General features: G+C 41.7%; 1 protein-coding gene and 1 long non-coding RNA gene across 3 annotated transcripts in view; one reads left to right on the top strand and one right to left on the bottom strand.

Moving 5' to 3' along the window:
* Window positions 1-19,847, bottom strand: part of TSPAN5 (tetraspanin 5) — an 88,687-nt gene extending 68,840 nt beyond the window's left edge. The window contains exon 1 of the mRNA XM_005232531.4: window positions 19,709-19,847. Within this exon, the coding sequence (XP_005232588.1) occupies window positions 19,709-19,789 (81 nt within the window). The 5' untranslated portion in view covers window positions 19,790-19,847. The remainder of the gene's footprint in view (window positions 1-19,708) is intronic.
* The window catches only part of LOC114010815 (uncharacterized), a 42,136-nt gene continuing 36,254 nt past the window's right edge, over window positions 19,690-25,571 (top strand). For both annotated transcript variants that reach the window (XR_003552476.2, XR_003552478.2), the window contains exon 1: window positions 19,690-19,826. This is a non-coding gene — a long non-coding RNA (uncharacterized LOC114010815). The remainder of the gene's footprint in view (window positions 19,827-25,571) is intronic.

Genomic DNA, 25,571 nt, shown 5'->3' with positions numbered 1-25,571 from the left:
CCAATTAAGATTTTTAAACTATTTTCCAAGAGGCAGTCTGATTAACTCAGAAAGATGGGTGCATTTCTGCAGAGGCTTGCATTTAAAGCCAAAACATATCTACATTAGAGCATAGATTTAGATTAGATATTAGGAAGAAATTCTTTACTATGAGGGTGGTGAGATAGTTGAACAGATGGCCCAGAGCAGCTGTGGCTGCCCCATCCCTGGCAGTGTTCAGGGCCAGGTTGGATGGGGCTTTGAGCAACCTGGTCTAGTGGAAGGTGTCCCTGTCTATGGCAAGGGGGTTGAAACTCAATGATCTTTAAGGTCCTGTCCAACCCCAACCATCCTTTAATTAAAGTGAAACCATTGAGTCATTACATCAATCATGGAGAACCACCATATCCGTCATCTAGAAAACAGTGGATCAGATTAGTAGAGGATGCGACTAACCCTGCATTGAGGACTAGCTGACAAGTACTAAAATGGAATACAAAGGAACAGTTTCTCATGTCTTACATGGTTTTCAGGGACTAAAGATGAACTGTTCACTGAAATGCTTTTCCTTAGGCTTGCCTTCCAATTTTGACAATGCCCTGAAGAGAAATTTATCAGGACAGAGCTACAACAAAAGGGGATACAAGTTTAACAAAGATTTTTCCATTCCATGGAGGGAAAAAAGAAGAAAAGAACCCAAACAAGACATTTAAAGGACTGTTTAAAAAAAAAAAAAACAAACCCACCAAAAACCCAAAACCACTCAAATAAAATACTAGTCAGGGTTTTTCCCCCCCCCCCCATAAAGTTGTTGAAATTCAGGCTCTGGCTGAAATAGATAAGACTGGTAACAGGACTAGCAAAAATGAGAGCAGTCGCCCTTACAGAAGATCATCCAACACCACTGGCATGAGCCAAATGCTGGTGCCCAATATAAGCCACATCAGCCTGTGGGGCCTAGAGCAGGAAAAAGCAGAGGAGAGTGGCATAATTATTTTATTTAAAAATTAATAATAATCATCACCACCACACATCACCTACAAGGAAGCGGCCTCACATATAAGCACACTGAGCCAAAGAACATTTGCTATGTCAGACACACACAGGGTAAAACCAAAACAAATCCCCACAGAAAACACATACACAGTTGGGCCAGGAAAACTACACAGCCAATTTTGTGGCGTTCCATCTCACCAGCAAGTAGCTGCCCCTCCACCCTCTGGGAGTTAAAACCCCCCCATATGAACATTGTAAGATACCAGGCTTCAAGAAAAGAAAAACTCATCAGAGAAAACACTCCACTGCTGTGCCCTCAGTCTCACACGCACACACAATGGGAACACAATGGTTCTGCTGTAACACTCTACCAGCCTGCACAAGGAGACGAGAACAGGAATTAGCCCTGCGTCCTCAGCAGCCGTAAAAAGCACAAAATAGTCCCTCTTCTCCAGGCAGCATAAAAAGGAAAAAGACTTGAGCTTCTGATGAAACCAACACTGCTAATTCTTTTCTCAGCAAACTGCTCCAGTCACTCAAGTACATAAAACATTTGGAGTGACTGATTGCTGCTCCTATTCAGCCCAGCAGTAAAAGACTGTGACTGACACAAATGCAGGGGAAATTCTTGAGAAAAAGAAGAAAGTCAAGTGAAGATGATGTAGGAAGGTCTGATCTGCCATTGCACTGTCAGCCAAGAGTGGCCACAGGAGACCTTTGTATTTTAATTTATGCTCTCTCAGTCAGGCTGAGGAGCAGCAGCTGCTGCAGTAAGAGCTGAGAACGCATGGCTGTCAGCAAAGCAGACAGAAGGGCAGTCCTTGTGCCTGCTACCCTGTAGAGAGAAGAAAGATAACAGGAAAAGATTTCCCCAGCAGGGACCCCTCACTGCAAAAACAGATTCTGGCTGGGAAGAGCAAAAGCTGTCCTCTTCAACGAGCCTCAGCAGTATTGGTATGGAGCAGAAATGGAAAAACAGAGCCGGGAAGGGGGTGGGAAGGGAAACACATACACACACACAAACATACCTGTATATATATATAGAAATAAACATCGTAATGTACACTTTTCACACTGGATTTTATTAATGCTAGTAGGATCCACATATTCAAGCAATTATGCCTTTAAGATTATAGCTAGCCTAAAGCATTAAATCCAGTTTGCAGGATGGGGTTTTTTCTCATTAAGACAACTTATCATATTGAAGACCAGGGCATGATGCAGAACACAGTTACACAGCAAACACCAAGGGGAGAGGCAGAGGGAACAACTCTGCTGCTGCCAAGAAAACATGAATCCAATTATTTCAATTATAAAAATAAAACAACAAAAAACCCACAACAAAACCCACAAAACCAAACATCCCAAACCTTAAGAAAACTAAAGCTATCAACCAAACAAAATAACTCGCCTTTAAATGCTAAGCCTTGAAGTATTTTGTTCCATTGTCCAAGTTTTTATTGAAGTACTTCTAAAATAGACCTCCATGCAGCAAATAAAATAGATTTCAGGATGAACACCTACCAAACTGTTTTCTCGTGCCTTTTTTTTTTTTTTTGTTAAGATTTCCTATCGCAACAGGAATTTGGACTAAGAAGTTGTTTACCTGGGAATCCAGTTCCCAATGGGATCAGACCATGAACCTGGGCACTGCAACAAGGACTTCAAGGCATTCAGAAGCACTCGTTTATTATTTTTGAGTAAAACAAGAAGTCTTAGATCTCTCAGCTTCCCCACCCCCCCAAGCCCTGTAAACCAGCTTAAAGATGAAGTCAGCCTCTGCACAGTCAGCTAGCTTTAAAGGGTCTTGTACTTTTTGGCCAGAATCATAACATCAGATTATGTTGCTATCTTGCCTATCTCTTGTCTTCTCTTTGTCAGCCGGTAAGTACTAGTAGTCACCCATGCCACTTATGTTCTTCTTCCCTTCACATGACTATTATGCAAGTAATCAAGAAAAATCTCACATTTTATCAGATGTCAAACACTGTGGTATAATGCAAGATGATTTCTATAAATTTGCCTTGATTAAAGAATTTGCTTGGGCTACAATACAACCTTAGGGACTTGGGAACGTCATGATGATACCAATGACTCCACTGTACTGTCTGGCCACCACTTTACCTCATGCAACCCCTCAAGATCATACTCTTAACACAACACTTAGCACTGTCTGCTTCAGAGACAGCCTAGGCAAGAGGAAGCACTCCCCAAAAGCCACAGCTTTGTGTATGGTGCTTCTCAGGGTCCAGACCAGCAAGGAACTTTTCACCTTTCCTTCCAAAATAATGGTTAAGTGCCACATTTCAGCTTTTATGTTAAAGCCAACTCCTACTCTTCCAAAACAGAAATCAAAGGAAGGAGTAGTCTGGTGTCTGCCTGAAAACACCCTTCAGATTCATCTGCCCATCACAGAATTCTCATCCCTCATATACTGTTTAATTACTGGATAACCATCCATGGTAACTAATAGCAGAATTAAATAAGAATTTTGGGAGTGCAGGCTTGCTTTTTTCTTCCTTAGGGGAAGCAAGGGGGAGAGGATGAAAAAGGACAGAACTGAAGGCAAGTGCAATCCTATGTAAAAACTGCCAACTACATACCTTGCTGTTAAACATGGCCTGGGTTGAAAATGCTTAATTCATTATATTTGGAGGAGAAGTATAAAGATCCAACTAGGTCACCATCTGGAAACTTACAGCTCTGCTTCCCAACAGCAAGCTTCTTCACCTGTGACATCCAGCTGTAGATAACTTGGACTGGTACACATACTTGACTTGACACACCTGCAACATTTTAATTCAACCATCTGAACTACTGAAAAGGAAGGTATCCAGAATTTGTTTCTTAATGGTATTATGTGGAAAAGGCAGGGGCAGAGTACATCAGGGAGCAGATAAAAGGTATTTCAAACTGCATTCTTCAGATGCAGGATTTTCATTGTGGTTTCACAGTAACTAAGTAGATGAACATGAAAGTTAATTGACTCCAAGCTGCAGAAAGCTTTATTACATGCCTGTTGGAACTCCACCTCTCCCAAAAGTAAGCCAAAACTAAAAGGGAAAAGGTACAGCTAACAATGGATGTCATGTACTTCAGAAAGTTAGATTCAAGGCCCAAGCAGACAAATTCACAAAGAAAAATCCATCTAGGGATACCAAGTACAAAGATCCTAATTCTGCCTCTGTTAAGTCTGAGAATTGAGAGGATTTTCCCTAAGAATTATCACTGTCTACCTGCCTTGTTCTTACACTTCTCACCATCTGCATCCCATTGCCCACCATTCTAAGGATGCTTACCTTAAATGGACCTTTTGTCTGGTCCAGTATGATCACTGGTATGTTCTCTTTGTTGGATTTCTAGAAAGGTTCCTTGAGGACTGCCTTGACAGTGACACCTTATTTTAGTTCCCTTCTGTACTGGGAAATGCTTTAATCCAAATGTAATGTTAGATGTCAGGGAGAGAAGAAGGGGAGCTTGACTAGAACACCTAAGAGCACATCACCCATAAAAGACTTCAATCAACTTTCTGTCCAGCCCTGTGCAAGTTTTCATTCTTGTGTTGTATCCAAACCCACGAATGTTCCCTTTCATTTTAAATGCAAAATGCCCCTTAAAGGAAAACAAATGTTTTAATTCTTCTATACACTTAATAAATAACAATTTTTTGTAAATTTCAGTGCCACTTCCAATAAAGCTCACAAAATTACTTCCAATACTCACTTTGAAACTTAGAGTATTACCCCTTTTGCTCATTTTTTTTACTGATGATTATAGTTTGTTATGAACATTTCACAGTGATTTCATAACCTCACCCTATTCTCATTCTGAACGCTAAGAACTCATTTTGAAATTTCAGAACAGTTTCCAGAGACCATGAAGTCCAAACTGCTGGCATTATCTCAGGTTAGGTCAGAAAGAAGAATTTTCATTAGACACACATTCACCCCAAAGCTCAAGGGAGAAAGAAAAGAGCATACCTTTACCACCCTTCAGTAAAGTACAGTAGAAATATAATTCCAGGCTAACTCATACTGGTCATACCACACATCTTTATCTGTATTAATGGTTTAGTTTCTATAACTTCTGTACTAATTGTAGCTCTGCAGATTTCAACATACCTTTTACTGTTTAGGCATTCCTAACTCAGCCTGGGGATCACCAAAGGTATTAGACCTTGAAAACAACAGGGAAATGACAACACATCTTCAGACTTAAGAGCTAATTAACATGAAATATTTCCAAGGGACATTGTTCAGTCTGCAGGGTTTTTTTGCAGATTTGGTCTGTCCATAGAAATGGCTAATTATGCCAAATACTAACTGCAGGGTTGATGTTAGACATGGACAGCACTCACAGAAAAGCCACACAGCTTTAAATCAAGGCAGTTAAACGAGTTAGGTGTTTCAGTAGCAAGAAGGTCCACCGAGTTCCCCAGTCACATCCTCAGCTGAGTGGAGTCGTTTTCCTCCCATGTCCCTCTTCACCAGCCCCTCAGTTGGTTTATGAAGCCGTATCTTACACCACACACTGGCACACAAACTGTTTTAAGCTAGTTTTGCTTGAAATCGTCTTGAAATGTCCTCTTAGACAAGATCATTAAACCTCAAAACTACCTTTAAATCACACAGGACCCCAGCCAGAAATTAAGAAATATTCAAAACCATGCCTTTTTATCACATCTCTCATACCATACAAAACACAGCCCATTAATATATTAAGAAAGTGTTGTAGGCATTTAAAAGTTGTCAACATGCACAAAGGTAACAGAAATCGAGACTACATAATCTTCAAAGAAACATTTTTTTCAGTGCCTTACATTAAAACTTATTTTCAACTTGTTTAATAGAGTGGTAGGTACATTGATACAGTGTTTCTTCACAGACCAGAGAAAAAAAGAGAACAGGATTCTTTGCCTTAGGGAACTGCCTTGAACTGAATCTAGTCCAAAGGCAAGGCTCAGCCCCCCTCCTCCAAAACCTTGGAACAATTTGTAGCTCTGTAGGTTAATGTTTCATTTGAAGGGACATGACAATCTAGCAGATTAAGGATTCAGTGCAATAGCTCAAAGTTCTTCATCTCCCTCGGTGGTATGATGAGTCTAAAAGCAGGGAATGTTAATCTTGCTTTTTTTTATTTTTTTAAAAGCCATCAATAAGAATCAGTTTTACATTTCTTTAAAGCTTTCCTTAAAGGCAAAGGGAAAGGTGGGTTTCACTGTTTACTTTTCATAGTATTGAAACCATTGGTATTAGGCATATACCTACCTAGACTGTAACTACCCATATTGCATTACAACAAACTGCTGAAACAACCTAACAGTAGAAAATAAATCCAATATTCATCAAGTTTGCATTTAGACAGACTGTTTTTACCTTTTCTCTATCAATCATGAAAGCATAAACAAAACTAGTCCAAGATGTTAAGTTTCCATTCAACTATAAACTGATTTTCAGGCTTGATGTATATACATAGCTTCTTTTATGCTTTGTTTACAGAAATTCATTTATCTGCCACACTAGCTTATTTGGTAAAACATCATTAGCAGTAATGGAACATATTTCACACAAAAGCCATTATCTTTAGCCTAAGCTGCTGTTAAAGTTCAGAAGCCATTAATAAAATGTGGTGATTTCTTATGTGACTAATGGTAGACCACATAAGTAGCGGTACTTAAAAGATAAGTATTAGTAGCTCCATTGGACATAGATTTATCATTAAGCCGCTGCTATTATGTACATGCCTGGCAAAAGCAGGACTCAGTATTCAACACAGTATTAGTTATAAAAAACATTAGTGGTGACCAGCTTGCTGCCCAGACCACTGGCAAGGTACAGAGCCTGCAAAAACCACCGTTAAGTGATATTACAGCACATGTAGAGTCATCTCATACAAGCACACCACTACTCTACAGCTAGAGACAGCACAGTCACAACCGTCTGCTGTGGATGAACGGCTGAGCTCTCTCAATGCTACAAGTATTAGTCATATACAGCTCCTATTATTGAGGGGAAGATCTCATTTAAATGGTCAGACAGAGACACAAAGTATCAGGAACACTGCCTGATAGGCTCCAGTGTTCTCTGCCAGAATTTTTTTGGTTAGACTAGTGTCATCACCCTTTTCATCAGTTCTGAGCTACTTAGGCAACTGAAGTAATTCCTCTAGCTCTTTTGAAAGTCTTGTCAGTGTTTTGTTTAGGGGACCTCTTTGGGCTTTCCTTCCCCCCTCCCCCCCACCTCCACCCCATCCCCTTTTTTCTTGGGAAAAAAAAAAAAAAGACATTGCTTGAAAACCAATTATGCAGCTGCCACCAAATGATACCCATTGAAGTCAGCAGGAGCTGCTCTTATGCAGAGGCCTTTAACAAGGGCCCAAGCATTTACAGTGCTGAAAGCCTTTGTGCTCTATACCCTAAGTGGATGAAGGCAAGCTATGCAGGGTGCTCATTCAAAATTAATACTACATCAGGAAGTGGATGAGGGAGAGGGAAAGCACTTAATAATTGATCCATGGTTTGTTTTCTGTGAATTCTGAAACATCTTTATGTGTATGTTTGTTTTGGTTTGCCTTTTTGTGTTTGATTTTTCAAGCTAGAGAGTTTTTAAAGAAAAGTTCTGTTAATAGAACAGAGTGAAACAATTACAAGAGAGCTCCCAAAGCAGCACTTTGATAACAGTAACTGCAGAAAAATACTTACCCAGAAGCAACACAGAGATGGAAGAGAAAACAAGGCAGGTTTTATCCAGACAAAATACGACTACCTTCTCACTTTTAGAAGATGACATTCTCAAAGGTATATACCTTCTGCTTTTTGAAAAAGTGGTGTATTCCACTCCTGTGAAAAGTTACAGGTTTCTCTTCTCACCACCATTTATACAGAAGTCCAATCCCACCCCACAATGCAGTCAAAGCCCATCCTTCCAACTTCAAACTCCTCAAGCTAGGACTGTAATCCTGCTTCCATGCACAATTCTGACAGCACAGCTACACCAAAATTGTTCTACCTTGTTCTGTAAATATCACCTGCAGTCATTTTAAAGACATATTACAATGGCAGATTGCAACAAGGTAACATTTTAGAATAAACAAAAATCCAACCCTAGTATGCTAAGGAGATTTAAACAAATAGCAGTACTCACTTAAGTTCTGATAGGTCTCAAAGATACAAAAAAAAAAAAAAAAAAAAGTCCCACAAACTCTCAGCTTAAAATACTTAGGACTTTACAGTATGCTTCTAACTAGTACAGCAGCAGCAACCACCAGCCTCTTTAAATTTAATTTCAGTCCTATTCTCCAGCCTCAAGCAACATCACTGAGACCTTATGCTTCAAGAGCAACAAACCTTCCACGCCTTCCACATGGTTCAAACAGGAGAGACAGAACATGCCTCAAATCTTTGCCAACCATGCCAGTCTCCACTATAACCCCATCCATTCCACCTCACCTAATTCTACATAGCTCAGTCCTGTAGCAATTGTTTATGAAGCTAAAATGTGAAATTCTGTGTACCAGAGCTAGAGTTGCGTATTCAGTTTTGATATTCACCCGCCTTACAGCTTGACATATCAACTAAAAAGGGATTATGTCTGCAGGTGTTACTTGGTAGCTCTTGCACCAACACCAAGGCTTGCTGTTTCAACAGGAGATGCTTGTGCACTACACTGAAAAAAGGCACACATCTATGGAAAAAAAAATTGTTTGGCAAGTAGGAAAAAGTGCCTTTTATAATGGAACAAATAATAATTTTATAATGGAACAAAAAAGCCAGTGCTGATTTTCATACTTCCTTCCCACTCTCCTATGGACTGGTGGCTGGATTCCAGTAACAAAGCCAGCCAACTGCCCCTGTATAAAGCCCTCTCAGAGCATGGTAGTGATCATGCAGGGGCTCCTTTGGGCTAGCAGCACAGAACCCAGCTGAGCTTTCAATTCCAGGTGACAGGAGTAAGAATAGGCATAGACATATAGCGAGACAAAAAAAGGGCTACCTTGGGGAATGGAGCAGAGAGAACCACCTCTACAAGCTGGAGCACAGCACAAACTGAAAGGAGGGCAAATTCAACAAGAATCAGGTATTTACAAGAGGCATGGTCATTTCAGGCAGTACTCCGCTGCTATTGACAAGAAAACCACAACTAACAGTGGAGTCAAGTATATCAACACTGTCATTTATTGGGCATTACATTTAAAATACATGAAATACTGGATGATAATGGGTTCACTGGAAATCCCACCCACGCACAAAGTTCTGGGATGAGGAAAGCTGAACACAAAAGCTACTGTTACCCACAGCTGTCCTTTTGCCTCCTCTGCGAGAGGTTAGCACCTCTGCAGAACAGCTAACAGAGCCATGAATCTATGGGGCATAGCAGTACCTCCAACAGAAAACAAGAACAGCCAGATGGAAGTCACAACTCATTCACCTGCTACATCAGAATCCTTCAGTATCAGCCTCATCAGGATTGGTATTTATGGGTTTCTTTAATATGCAAAGCTATTAGCTGCATCTGTTCAGGAGCTACTTCCTTTCCCACATGTATGAGAGTGCTTTAGGAAAAAATAAAGGAGAGCAGAGGCCAGCAAGGATGTAAACCATGTAAAAACATAACTGGCTTGTGTTCCTGACAAACACACCAGTTACTCGCACAGAAAAGATCCTGTAGAATAAAACATTGATTCAGATGTCACCACAAACCTTTTGACTACCCAGGTAGTGGGTTTACCTACCTTCAAAATAACAGGACACTTTGTAAGAGGAAGGAGATTGATTACATACAGAAGAAAGCAACATTTTTAAACCACACACAGCCCCATATGGCTGAAGTGGTAACACTACTGGTGACCATGCCAGTGCTCCCAGCAGCAGAAGAATAGTAAAATACAGCCAGAGGAAGATCAGTGCAAAAAGTCCTTCTGTGCATGCAACAGCAGTAAGATGGGTTTCCAGTCCCTTCAACTCCTGCTTTTAGGCACATAAGTCAAGGAACTTCTGCTCTAGCAAGTCAGGAATTAACTATTTTTAAATACAGTGATATTCATATGCATATAAATACACATGAATATATATGAAATAGTGTTAAGCATGCATGTGTTATTTATATAAATGTATTCCCAATATTAAATGCATACTAACCTTTTGTTTGCAACAAAGCCATCAAAAAAGGTACTACTTAGGAATGGATGATCATGATAGACTCTCTTCAGAGAGGTCATTTGCTAACCCTTCCAGCAGGCAGCTCCAATGAAGTACCTTATTACAGGGAGTGGCATGGTGTTAAGAGTTATGGGAAGGAAAAGAAATCTGAGAGATAGACGGAGCTGTCAACCTAAGCTCAAATTAAGTACACCTTACAATAAACTTTGTAGACTATCACCATTCTTTCTTTCTCCAACATCACTGAGCAATTAAGAGAAAACAGATAATAACCACAAGTCTTACTAAAATAGAGAAGATCCAAGTGCACTGGAGGCACATCCCAAGTAGCACATATGCCTACGTAATCAGACTGAGCTAATTACCAACACACATCATGTCTGGTACCTCTGTGTACTCTGCAGTCTGAAACCACCTTACCTGGAGTTGAAACAGGCTCTGCTTGCCCAAACACTTCAAGTTGATCTATACAGGCAAAGGAGGAGACTGTCCTACCATCTTCCCACAAGTCATTCTTGCAGCCAAACAGTTAAGTCAGTAGACACTGACCCAGATGAGAGTTCTCAGTCAGCTCTGGTAACTGACTGCTGGCAGTCCACTGAAGCTGTACTAACACATTTAGTTCTGCAGCCTTGTGCCAGCCTCAGCCGTTTGCAGCCCCCCCGCTGTCATTCTGACAGCAGAACTGGCGAGGCAGCACACCAAAACCAGCCATGAAATCACTGCCATAACCAGGGCAGAAGTGGCCCTGCTACAGAAACAGGTCCTCCCAGCTGTGCAAAGAAAAAAAATAGAATTACACTATTATGAAATCAGTGAGACTTCACATGCCCCTGGATGCCCACAGAAAGGGAAGGAAACAAGAGGAAACAAGCAATATTGATTAAAAACTAGGCCTTAGTTATTTTTTAACTGCGGTCATACATATTTTATATTCACATATACATGTTTTTACAGCCTTCACATAAATCAGATGGCTTAACTTTCATCTAGAAATGGATTATGTAACTCCTTGGAAAACAGGGCTTCTAATTTTAAAAGTTTTCCTCTTTTTTATATTATATATTTAATTATTTAATTGTTGTTGGGGACTGACTGAATTCACACTTATTCCTTTAGACACACACCCACGTAAACTGACAGTCAGGAAGACAACTTTTCCAAAATGCTATCTTTTACCCACAAGGAAAAAGGAACCCTTCTGTTTTCGTATTTCAGTGGCAAAAATTAAAATTAAAAATCTGAAACCCTTGCTTTGCATACGGTAGAATACCCCAGCATACGCCCAGTTTTCTAGCCTGAAACACTCATACCACACTGAATTGCAAAGACAGACTTGACAGTTCTTCCACAAGGTGACACGGCTAATTGCAGCATGGCATGAAACAATAAAACCTTTGCCATACATTATCTGTGAATTTTTTTCCTCAGTGTTTCTGCCTTCATATATAAACCCCTTACAGCACATAGAGGGAACCCCCTTCTAGTTCTTTTTAATCACACCTGGTGGGAAAACAGAATGCATCAGGAGAGATGCAATTCAGGGAGAGAGAAGCACTGAGAACCTAGCCTCACAAAGGCAAATATATACTCAGTGCATGGGTACATAAAGCAAAGGTGTCTAACAAGGAGAACCTGTGATACAAGCTCTGACAAAATGACAGATACCAGGAGGGTCTGCCAGGGGTGACACCCCACAGACAGTGCTGCTGCGTCTTTGCTTGGGGCACCAGAGGTCAGTTGAGAGAGTCTTCTCTCTTGACACACAGAAAGTCCTGACATAAAATAATGTTCTGCATCATGGAAGATCTGCCCCTAGATCAAAGTAAATTAAGCTGGACTCTCATTAAATATAAGCTACGGACACTAGGAAACACCCAGTAGGCTGATTTATTGCAAGCATCCTTGCAGTCTCATTTATATCATATCCATCACCCAATAACAGTAGCTTACTGGAGCTAGGACAGCAGGCATACTCAGGTTTTGACTCATTAACACTATACTCAGGAAAACAAAACAGAAGCCTCTATGAACCTGAAATATATCTAAAAGCCTCTAGTCTCCTATTAACTCTTTCTTTGAATAAAATACTACAAAGAAGCATCAAACACTTTTAGAAATAATTTTACTTGCCTATTAAGGAGAAAGAGTACGTATTTAAGCAGAGGTTCTGACAGTTCTTTGATTTTTCCATTAAAGGTTTTGCTGTTGAGAAAACCAGATGGCAATAGGTATGGAATAGGTATTCAAACTGTTTCCATAGCATGCATTTGTCTCGTTGCAAAAAGAAAAGAAAAAAAAATCTCCCATCACCACAGATCAGGAACTCTGCTTGAAATGATTTTCAGTATTATTTGATGTAATGGAGCCTTCACTAGGAGCAGAGGGATTTTCAAGGCCTGGAAGACACATATTGATTTTTCCAAGTTCTGTGGGAAATTGACAGTCCATTCATAAGATCCTTTGTGTGTGCTGAAATACTTATTCTAAATGCTGTCCAGAGGAAAGTGACTGGAAAACTGAAATATTAGCCAAAGAATGTGATGTAGAGATTGATACGTATTAAAATACATACAGCCACTGCCATTTGCCTCATTTATTTTATACAGCTAAAGGAGTAGGACCTGACTGGTTTTAGCATCTCTGCAAGTCAGGCCATCTGGAGGTTATAGGAGATCACACTGAGTCACAGTTTGATACCAAATCAAGAGCCCCTGACTGCAAGTCTCAGTGTGTTGGTGACATTTTTAAATGCCAGCATAAGGGGAAGCCTGGACTGCTCTAGATCTCTGTGCATGTAACAGAAGCAGCTACAAAGAACACTGCCAGTAGTGACATCCATCCATACCAACCCTTATATCTGTAGAAAGTCCTGCTGAAATCAGTGGAAATCTATATCCACAGTGATCCACAACAGGGGACATTTTTTGGCAGAATCAGCAGCACACTCACAAAAAATGGGATGTTTTCCAAACTCGCACAATAGTACCATAGAAAAGAAACAAATCAGGCCTCAAATCAGTAAATAATAATCTATGTTTTCCTGGATTTTGCACTGTACAACTGTAGTGCAAGGCAATGCAGTACATTGGTAAAAATGAATAAATTTTTTTGGTTTAATTCATTCTTTATTGCATTGTGACAATATTTGCTGATTGAGAAAAGAAGATGGAAACTGGTACAAGAGTAAAAAGTCACTATTAAATGCTAGATAATGAAAAAGTCAGATATGTAGAAGAGTTTAAAAAAATTACTGTACTGGAAAGCACTTTAATGGTTAATGCTGACAGTGACTTCTGGGTCATCTCTAACAGAGCTGGGTTACTTTATGAGCTGTTCAGATCCTTGCTCCTGCCTACATCAATAAAACAATTACAGTCCTGTTGACAGGCTACCAGCCATACATTTGAGAAATATGCTACATGTTTTGGGCAAAGCAAACTATGAAGGCTGATTCCATCCTACTGCACTACAGTTTAAACCGAGAATTCCCTAACCAGCAGAATTAAGTCAGGAGATATCTTTGGGTCAACAATATTCTCTCACCTCCAGTTTTAATTGGAAGACATTATATTCTAAATGCTTATAGCAAATCTTCACAGGTTACTGCCCTTGGTTAATGGAGTATAAACTGTTCAAGTACATAGACTGAGCATTTAACAACACATCAGCTTCTTGCTCCAAGTTTTTAACTTCTAGTAGCTGTGGTGCCAAAAATAATTTATAATGCTTTTTCAACAACAGTCTATTTGCAGGAATAGGGCTCAAAAGAAAAGGAAGTGTTGTTTCACTAACAGTAAGCCCAAGTTTCTTATGCTCTACTAATCATTAACTATCGCATCTTACAGTGTAAGGAATAAATTAAAGTTTGCTAAGAAGTACTTCAGGATTATCATAATCTATGGAACTAGGTCTTAGACAGCGTTCTTTAAGAACAGATTATATACATTCAAAATCCTGTCCACTTCAAAGGACAAAGTTCCTTATATTTTTCTTCTTTCTACTCCCCACACACAGAAAAAAAGAGCCACCCAAACCCCACAGCAAACCACCTTCTCCACCACATTTTCTATTTGAAAATTACCCTACATCTATTGTACTGTCTGAGAAAAACTGGGTGGGTTGGTTGGGTTTTTTCCCCAAAAATTTATTTTCTGGGTTCCCATTTGGAAAAAAAAGCCTTACTTCCCCAGTACAGCTCATGCTTGCTTTCCCTGTGTACCTATTATATCATACACTATATAGTTGAAGATGTACATACAATAAATTTATTACCAAATAAATAAATTTACCTAAAAGTTTGTCATGAAAACACTATCTTAACTGAATAAAGGTAGCATGTGCACCTTTAAATTGAACGTTACAGAACATGGATCTGTTGCTTTTATTAAGAAAACACTATCAATATGCAATAAGGGGGACGGAACTAAGACCAACGATAACTTGTTTTGCACATACAAATATTCATTAAATGCTTCACTTGCAGAAGTATTATGTTGGGGCTGCCTGTACTCTGGGTGCCATTCACATGCATCAGCTTTTCTCTGACTGGGACACTAAAGATCCAAAATTAACTCTTCATACTTTGAGATAGACATGCCACCATGTAAAACTTGCTATGTCAATTCAATCAAGGTGGGAGACCAGTTAATGTATTTACCAAATTCATCTTAACACAGAAGAAAAGCACGTAAGCTGCATTTGATAGTTCCAGTAATATTCGCTTGAAGTATGCTGACCTCAAACATGAGAAGTTGCACAATTAATTACAATTTGTTTTTTCTAGCTCTTGTGCCCTTATACTTCTTCAATCTTTTATCAACTAGAAACATCAAACAGCTTAAAACAATAACATATCTACAAACATCTATTTTTGGCAAAACACACACTTTGGAAAAAGGAAACTGCTTCACCCATGCTCCTCATCTATTGCTTTTTGTATAATCAGTGTTACAGCCTGCTACAAAATTACAAAGGAAAGCAGGGCAAGGAAAATTTTTATTCCAAGAATGACCTCTACAAATCTGAAGCAAGTCCTCTGGAGCCAGCAGAATTACTGTATTTTTATATGTATTTAAAAGACTGGGGCTACATCTGCCAACAGAGACACTGAGGAATTCAGGAAACCCAAGCTCACAACAACGATCTATTACAAAATAGTCATGTATTTTCCCCAAGACAAGCATTGTTCTGTTTCTGGCAAGATCACTTGTGAAATGCTCTCAAAGTCATCCATGCTAGTAAGAAATAAAAAAAAACCAAACACTAAACAAATAAATAAAATCACTTGATCATAACAGGGGAGGGAGAGTGAACAGAGTGCTTCCACTTCCACTGCAAGGGCATCTTCCCAATGCAATTGTTTATAGATCAAATGCTACAGAATGCATCTGAAAATGGCATGGACAAGCTTCACATTGATTTCCCCCCCCCCCCCCCCCTTTTTTTTTAAACCGCTGTGGCAAAGGAAAAATTACATAACCAAAACTTCCTTGTGAATATCTGAAAACCAGCTAACATCAGAAAATGATCTTCTGCCCCTTTGAAAACAAGCAATCAACAATGCACAAATGTAATAAACAATCTGTTTGTTGTTCCTTAAAGGTCAGTGCACTTTTCCAACACTTTTCCCATAACACACATATAACCTTATTTGGTTTTCTCTCCACTATCTTCCTGTAATTCAGAAGACTATTTAGACTCTCATATGGTTGCCATCAAAACCAGCAGATGCCAAGCAAATTAAAACACAAATTATGACTTGTAATATGCTGATATATCATAATTGCAGCATATCTCACAACTTACAGTGAATCAGATAAAGCAAAGGTTTCTGAGGTGTCAAGTACTTTTTATACATCTTTCTGATTAGTCTAGGGTCAGTGGAATCAAGTACAGATTGAAATTCAGAGTTAAACAACAGTATATATCCACAGGTTTGCATCCCATATCATACAGCACAGAGAGCAATTGAAAACAGTTCTTGGAACTAAAAGTAGCTTAAAACTGTCTTGTAGAAGTAGAAGGGGAAAGAAGGGAAAATGATTCTTGCCTTTTGGGAAGCAGGGCGGCCTAATTTTACTTCTTGCATTGTACCTTTGACATCATTCTAAATGGAAGTCTAAGGGGCAAGGGGGGAGGAAGCATTGTTTGCTTTCTTTAACTACAGAAAAATGTTTTCTGTTACCATATACTACAGCTGGTTTACCTAGACAAAGACATAAAGGCTCATAAAAAAGCACTATTTCAGCAGCCTAGAGAGGTAGCAAATATAATAAGGTGCTTTCACACAGGCATTATGCTACTCAAGTTAAAGCACAGGTGTGTGCCCTAATGAACAACCAGCAGAAGAATGGCAGCTGTGCAATGGAAAGGGAGGAACAATACTGAGTTCTAACTTTTTATTTAGATGTATTTGTGCCTACTTGGTCTCAGTTCCTAAATCATACTTTGGCAACTGCAAAAAAAGCTTTCCTTTTCCACAAGAGCATAGTAATCTCATAAAATAAGGTTTTCCAAACAAACACTTCCATAATACTTTAATACTGAATTTCCAAAAAATTAACCTTGCAAATATACCCAGAACATTAATTACGCATCACCTCCACAGATAATACTGTCTTCTATAATAGTATGAAACACAATTAGACAAGAATACATTACCTGGGGTGGTGCAAGACTGAGAACTATCTCACAAAGAGCATACTGTCACCTCCAGTTACAACTACGTATAGAGCATTAGACTGCAACTTTCCCATATTCATTACTCTAATAATTCAGCTGTGTTTTTCAAGTAAAGAAACAGCAGATTTGCACAAAACCAAAAAACTGGCAAAAAGGTTTGATAAATTATTTTGCCCGTATTCTGTGGCATACAAAGCCTCCAAGTTTTTGTAATATCTTCAGTTAAAGCAGCATGTACAATCATTCCACACATAATTTGAGCAGATCCATAATATTCCTCTGTTCAAGGCACTGACAATTTTCTTGTCAAAACCATTACTCTTCCAACTCAGTTCTCTGTATTTTTAGTCCATTGTTTTACGATGTAGAATAGAGGTAGCTTCCTGTTTGCTTACAAAAAAAATTTACAAGGTTGTGTTAAAACCACTATATAATAACGCTCAGGTAGGAGTTTTAACAAAGGTGTTCAGGAATCTTGCAAACATGGAAATATGCAGGAGAGTTTCATGGGGTTAATACAACGACCTCTTCACCATTTCAATCTGTTCACAATGACTACCTTAGTGGCTATTTTTGATTTGAACCGAATTTACAGTTTTCATCTACAGCTTTTCTGGCCCATTTTCATGACAGGCTATTGAATGGTTTGCTATTAATTCAGTAAAAACAACATTAAGATGTATTCTGCAAGAGTAACTGGCTACGTTTTCACTCCAAATCATGCGAGACATGGTAATAAACGCAGGCTTCCTCATAAAGAGATTACAATATTCTGAAGAAATTACTAAACTCAAATTGCTTTGTCTCTGTGGATTTCAAGAAGTTTAGCCAAATACACAAATGACATAATTAGCATTCTGCAAAAGCGAAATCTGTAAGCAAGGGCCACACATCAACCAAATGGCAGAGTGGGTGATATACTCAGGTCTTCAGATAGCATTCCAGCAGTATAAAGCCAGGTGGCCTGGTGAGATATCCTTTAACCCTTTCAGTTACAAAAGGAACATCTGCCCTCATGCAAAAGCTATGCCGCATCAGCCTCAACAGCACAGGAATAAGAAAATGACTAGCCACAAAACACCTAAAACATACTGCTTCCTCACTTGCATCATCCACATGTTAACCTTCAGAAAATAACATGAAGGAAATTACAGTGTATATAGCTTCTTATAGACTGATGGCGCCTGAAGGATCAAGACAACATGTTTATGTATATTCCACCATAATCTCCCTTTTTTAGTCCAAGGACACAGCATGCAAATGTTCCTCACGCTATTCTGTTCCCTGCTGAAAAACATCTGTGTTCACAGCCCATGGGAATCAAAATGAAAAAAAAAACGACAAGTGAAAAGAACCATGGCAAACTCAGCCACTAAAAATGGAGTAAACAGTACAATAAAAACAGCTATTATAGGGTCAGAATACTACAAAGCTTGCAACCACTCATCTCCACAGGTTGGTCTTGGGCCAAGTAAACATTGACACAAAACCTCAATCAACTTCACTTACTTAAGTAAGCAGCTTACACTCTTCATCAAGAAAAGGTATTTCAGTACCAAAGTGCAATTAATCAAAACTCCCATCTTCCAAAACATTCTTTTCAGGCATCTTTACTTTCCAGAAATAGTGACATGAAGTTAGCCATGAGTACCTGCTAGCCATATAACCACTTTCCTCTGTTCTCCCCAAGGTGACAATCACAAGCTCAGTACTAGTTAGATGGTTTCTCTCCGCTAGGCTTCCCTACCTTCATCTGTAAAACTTCAAAGGTGGGGGTTTTTTTTGTTTGTTTTTTCCAGTTCACCTTTCTGGTCCAAAGAAGCCACTGTATCAGATATGTACTCAACTTGCCCGCAAAGACCTTCAAAAACACATTCACCATACTTGAGTTTCTGTATGTTTCTCATAGCTAAATGGAGTATCTCATGAAAAGGAGGATTGTACATCTAAGAGCTTTCACCCAACTTTCACATTCTGTGCAGTGATAAAACCTCAACATTTATGTTTGTGTGCGATAATGCTCACCCCCTCCCTCTGCGATTACCAAATTTGGCATACACATCCAACACCAGCTGCCTCTCTTTCAAATCCAACATTGAGAAGATGCTAGAAATACTATTACAAGCAGGTTACATTTCACTGTACAGTTCTGCCTACTCTACAGCCAGTGCTAGAATGGTGCAACAAGATACTGTGCCGTCAGGGTATCGAGCACCACAGCCAGGAACCCCAGCAAATGCCCTGCCAAGACTCCCACGGGCTTGCACTTTAGGGACGGGTGGGAACACTGTTTCCTCCATCCTATTATTGCTGCTACTCCTACTATGTGTTAATAGCTAATGGTAATAAGCCCGTGCCGTACACAACCTCGTCATTGTGCAATCATTGCCTTACACAGCGCTGTTCGGAGAACTCGAGCTGCAATCTTTTTTTAAATTTTTCATATTTAACAGGGATATCAGCACGAAAACATGCAGATCAATTCGTTCTCTAGGCCTGGGTGTCTAGCTGCTCCCGCCCCCACCACAAGGCAGACGAGGGGGAAGGAAGGAGGGAGGATGAAAAAAGGAAAAGGGGGGGGAAAAGAAGGCAAGAAATCCTCTTCGCACCTACAACAAAAGCAGTTGGGGGGGCCGGAAGGGAAGCGGGATCAGAGCCTCCGCAGGTGCAGGAATGCAGCTCTCCAACTTGCCCGGCTGAGGCGGCGGCGCTCCCGGGCTCGCGCCCCCGGCCGCCCCGCTCAGACCCACCGGCGGGGCGCGCGCCCAGCTGTCACGCACGACTCCGTCCCTCCCTGCGCGCTTCTGGCCGTACCCGGCCCGGAGCGGCGGCGGGGGAGGAGGAGGAGGCGGCAGAGGAAGACACGAAGCGCCGTGCAACCGGCCCACTTACCCAGAAAATGACATTGAAGCCGAAGATGAAATATTTGATGCAACAACTGACTTCAGGCCCCTTGTAGTGCTTCCCGGACATCCTCTGCGCTCATGAAGACACTTTGCTCGCAGCCAGGGTGAGAATCGGAGAGTGGGGGGTGGGGAAAAAAAAAAAAGGTGGGGGGACGGGGACGACACAGACTAGAAGGAGGGGGGCTGGTGGCGGCGCGGCGGGCAGGGTTCAGCGCCGGCAGCGCGCCGTGGGGAGATGCGGCAAGAGCGGAGCGGCGACGGGGCGACTCCGACTTGCCGGGCGCCGGGGATGGCCGGCGAGCAGCTCCCACCTCCTCTTCTCCCGCATGGAGGAGGCCTCGGCTGCTCGCAGCGGGCGGAGGGGAAGAGAGAAGGAGAAGGGCGGCCGCCGGGGAAGGAGCCGCCGGGAGGCGCCCGGGCAGAGGCGCGGGGCTGGCGGCCGCCACAGCCCAGCACTGCCCTGCCCTGCCCTGCCGGAGCCGCGAGGCGCTCCGCACAACGCTCCCGCCCGCCCCCGCAGCACGGCAGCCACCGCGCACGCCCCGCGGAGGGGGCGGGGAAAGGCGCGCCACCGAGCGCCCGGCGGCGTGATTGGCGTCCGCCACGCCAATCCAACTGCGCCGCCGCCGGCCCGCGCCGCTGTGGGGGCGGGGAGGGGGCGGCTCTGCAGCACCCCCACCTCTCCCTCCCCCGCCGGCCTCATCCTCAGTGGCGTGCAGGGAGCGCGGTGCGGGTCGGGGGCTGCCGGAGGGGGCGCCCGTGAGGTGGCTCCTGGGGGGCTGGTGGTAGGGGGAGGGGTGCCCGCCGGCCTTTGTCTGCGGCGGTGAGGCGGGGGGCGGCCCGGCTGCTGCCGCCGCCTCGGTTATGTAACGGGGCCGGCGGGCACCGAGGCGGCCGTTGGCGCGGCCCCGGGGGACGGCCCGCGGAGCGCGTGCGGGGGGCCGCGCCTGTAAGCGCTGAGGTAAACCAGCGCGTTGGGTGTTAGGAGACCGTGAGGAATAACGGGCTCGAGGAGGCCGTTCTTCGTTACGGGTTTGTGAGTCAGAGTCGAGGTTTCTTCCATCCTGTGACACCTTCCTCGGCCGGGCCCCCGGCGGGCTGCCTGAGCCGGGGCGTTGCAGAAACGCGGAGGCGCCGGGCCGAGGGGCTCCGTCCTCCCGACAGCTGGGGCACGGCGCGGGCCGGCCGGTGCCGCGCAGCCGGGCTGCCGTGAGAGATCGGGGCCGCGCAGCGCGGGCAGCAAGCCAGGAGAGCGGCACGGCTCCGGGCGGGCTGCGGGCACGGGGAACAGCAAGACCGTAATTGTACTGGGGAGGTTGCTCTGAATGGGTGCCTTCAGATCACCTCCCACGTGAACTCGTGTGCATACACGTGTGGGAAGACAGGAAGAACTATTTTACAATGTTTTAAAGAGTTTGTATTTTTACATACTCTGAATTTATATTGAAGCTGCTGGCTGTAAAGTTAGGTGGCTTAGTTGTATTCCTATGTTCTTGGGGATTCAGAGCCCGCCTGGTCCAGTATTAACAATATAATTAATAGTATTTCTTTGCTGAAGAATATTATCATTTCAGTGTTTCAAGTCTAGCTGGACCAGGAAATTCTGAAGTGCAATACTCTGAATTCAAAAGATTGAATTCTTCGTAATAAATTACATTTCCCATCTCTACAAGGTAGCAAGATAGCACACTTTAAAAGTATGATAGTGTTAGAACTACAAAAGAAAGTCTTTGGTTCAAATAACTTCATATTGGTTATATGCCTTTTTGAGAGAGAAGGGAAATACTTATCTGTCAGGTGTGGTAGATATTGAGAAGACGATCCATGAAAATAAGCAATGTTACTGGTAAATGAGAAATTAATGCAACATGCCTATACAATTTAACTGTGACTATATAGCTTATTACATGAATGTTATCCCTGTGTCTATTGTTACCACTTTCTTTGCAAGACCATCCATGAAAAGGGTGAATGATTAGTAATACGTAGGTTCTGTACCAGTGAGTAAAAGCACATCACCATTTACAGTAGGGTATGGTAATAATGTATTATATCAAGGTGCTGTTTTTACAAGTGGCTTCAAATATTGGTGACAACCTGTACAAACATTTATAATATTCCTGTCATAACACCCTACCAACACCACGTGTTGGCACCCTTTAGCATTTTAATGCTTCACAGGCAAGAGGAAAATACTGTAGAGTAATATTTATTACAATAAATTCAGTAACAATCTCAGATGGTTTGCCCGTTAATCCACTCATTCCCCATCAAAAACTTTAAAAAGATATGCAACCTACATCAATTACAGCATCATATCACATGACTTCACTTGCTTTCTCAATCAGAATAGTAGTATTATTGCCAAGCATCATTTTAAGGCATTTCATGTTGTTCCATCGTCTGATCAGCTTAAGGACAACTTAGGACGTCTGGTGTAAGCAGTTAGACTGCTCACTTGAAGAGGGTGTAGAACACAGAACCCTGTTATTTTAAATTCACTTTGGGTGTACGGTTTCTGTGCAGCCTCAGAAATGAGCAACCAGACAGCAAAGGCAGCAGAACAGCTTTGATGTAGGTAATTGATCTCCAGAATGCCAGCTGGAACAGAGTCTTCTGCACCTGCAGCAGCCTCTCTGGTTTACAAACACATTTTGTCTCCTGTCCTAAACAAACAGGGATTAAAAAAAAATAATAATTGGCTTTGTGTCATCTCTTGTGGATTGCTTCTTACATTCTTTGGCCACCTAGGTCTGGAAGCTGAGCGAGATGACTGTGACAGCACTTAAAATTCACTGTTAGTTACCAGTCAATGCTGAGTTCCAGTGTGATGTTTTGGTACAAAAGCCTGAGGCAATACTAAGCAGGAATGATAACTATCTTTCCTTGCAGTATGGTACGACAGTTATTCAAATTCTGTTAGTTTATAGTTCATCTGACTAGTCACAGTGTACTAATGAACAGTATTTCAATGACAAAGCAAGGTGTCTAGTAACAGAGTGCTTTATAACACTAGGCAATGCTTTGATTTACTACTGACATTGGAGAAAAAGTCCCATCCAAATGATTAAATCTACTTCCTACCTCTAAGATGTAGATATCAATAGACTTCTGACCAAAAACTGGCCAAGTCTAATGCTAGTAAGTGCAGGAAGTTTGAGAAGTTCATCTCTTAAAAAGGGTATAGTGCAGACTCTGAAAATCTTCCCACCAAGTAAAGAGCTCTCATCCCAATTCCTCAATTCAGTAATTTCTTAGATCCAGCACCTTTGTCTTTGTGGCAGCTCCTGCTGTTTGATCTATGAATAATTTGACATTTTCCAAGGAAAAAGAAATGCAAATCTGAGTGACTTGAGAAAAAGCTAAGCAGCACATTGAAGACAGGATGTGCCACATTTAGTGAGATAAAGAATTGTGGTCTAAAAAAGTTTGGTACCTGTGTCTCTAAGTCTCTGGTTATTTCCTAGAGAGTTCATTTTAGTTGAAATTCATAGGATAGCAATATTTTTCCATGAGGAAGCCATATAGCTTTCTGACATACAACAAGATTTGTAGTCAGAGGTAATATCTACCTCAGAATATTTTTCAATGTATCTATCATAATGGCTTGTAATGCCATTTGTGTTCATTTGATAGTTTTTCAACCACGAAAACACTTGTTTTCTGCTTAGCAAATGAATGACCGCTGATGAGGGGGCATTTTTTAGGTTTAAAAAGAATTCTGAGATAAGAATTTCATAGGACCAAATGCAAGTGGTGATACCGTTTGGATTAGCCTTGGTAGAATTACATGCCATGTCCCATCTGGCAACATGACTTTACCTTCCCACAAGAACAGCACAAAAATCTCTTCAATTAATTCATAAGTGCAAGTACTGAGTAATTGCTGTTGTGGCTAACACTGGTTAGTGGCTTTCTGGTGAGTATTAAGCTGCTTTTTCATATGAAACTTAGCTCTCAATACTGGATAATAATATCCTCTTGCAGGACCAACCCAACATCATTGTAATCTGATAACAGCAACGTTGTTAGGATGACTCACAAAGCATTAAGCGTGTCTATACATCTACAGTTAGAGGCTGAAATCTGAAGCTAAGGCATACCAAATAATAACCAATAACTAACTGCATTGTGTGATTTTACTTTCTCACAGGAATGTGTATCTGAGCCTTAATTTTCTTTTCCTAAATGCTGTACTTCTGGTGTAAGTATCCGTTATTCATGTGTTCTTAAAGTACGGATAACTATATAAAGACACTGCAAGTGGCATTCACTTTAGTTCCTACCAGCCTTGGGCAGGTTTTGGAACAAGGGTGATGCGAGCTACTAATTGGGATGCAAATTTCTTGGAGAGAACTACCAGGTATTAGCAATAATGGTCACAAAGTCTACTCAGCCAAACTCTACTGCTTGCAGTCTGCAAGCTGGTTTGTTCAAGATGAGCCCAGACAAGTCTTGCAGCAGTCTAAGCAGATAGACATGAAGACACAGCCTCAGAAGTCCCTTTGGAGCAAACATATGCAAAATGAGATATGCAGACCGTTAGTGCCAGAAACGCTACTTTGAAACGGTAGGGAAGAAATGCACCCTGCTGTTTCTTTCCTGTGAGAGAAATAAGAGGTTATTTATTGTGCCCGGCACCTCGAGCCAGGAGCTGCTGCCTCTGCTTCTTGTGAGAGGAAGGGGTGGGAGTGGTGGCATGCTTCCTCCCTCATGCTGTGCGGTCAAAGGCAAACGAGCAGCTGGGGCTGCAGCTGCACCATGGTGCTGCTTGGGGCAAACATCCAGAAACACAGCTCTGTTTCTGAAGTGCAGTGCCTCAGGAAGCCCCTGTTCTGGAGCTTTTTACAGAGCTTTCTTATTAATTCCCCAACAAGTCTATACAACAATGAAGCAAGAAGAGTATGAAGTACCTGGTCCGTAGCTCACTGTCACACAGTGACTGCAGGTGTGGTTCCAAATGCTCTTGCATCCAAAATGGCTCCAAAGTGCATTAACTATAAGCTACTTACAACCATTTTATACACAGGACAGTGATGGGGCTTAATGAGATAAAGCATATGCATTATTCTACAGAAGACACACAGATTTACAGTCCTGAATTAAGGGTGGCTACAATCAGAATATGGGCAGTCGCTTCCCCTTTCGTTACTGGTGCTACAGGACCATGGTCATTAACACGGTATGGCACTGGACAAACTGCAAATTTTGGAACTATTCGCTCCCCAGACACAGTTTGTTGCTTGTGTATACCTGAACGTTCTTGTGTAATTCTTGACAATTCTCTGTCCAAAAGGGCAACCGATGTTTATCCTGTGGCGGAGCACTATATGATTTTCATAAGTTAAGGTCCATTAGGTTTCTCAAGGCACTCTGAGTTGCTCTCAACTATTCTTCATCAAATAACACAGGACACCCTTGCTTCGCAGCTGGGAGGTTTAACATATGGTGTTTACTGTGTAATAGCACTCAGGAGAGTGAGGATTTCCTACGAGTGTGTTTTTAATGGTGACAAGATTTTCTGCAAATCCACCGTTTTAAGTAACCTTTGAGTATATTTCCCTTCAAGGGTTTTCTTTACTGAGCCTGAAGTCACCTGAGCTTCCCCTATCCCTCCTCCTGTGCAGATTTTTTTTTCCTGGGAGCTTGGATCAGAGTTGTCCACATAAACAATCCCTCAGGAATCAGCCTGGCATCTCTTTCCAGGCAGGACTGTAAATCTGTCAGAAGGTCAAGGAGCAGAAGCAAGAGGCAGGATGAGAGCGCACAAGACTGCGAATCTGGTTGTTGTAGACTTTAAACACAAGTTGCAGTCACAGTGGTGGGAGGGGCAGCTAGTGCACCAATTA

This window comes from Falco peregrinus, chromosome 2 (assembly GCF_023634155.1).
Source record: "Falco peregrinus isolate bFalPer1 chromosome 2, bFalPer1.pri, whole genome shotgun sequence".
NCBI lineage: Eukaryota > Metazoa > Chordata > Aves > Falconiformes > Falconidae > Falco > Falco peregrinus.
The sequence above is the reverse complement of the archived record's forward strand: the minus strand, read 5'-3'. Positions and strand labels throughout refer to the sequence as shown.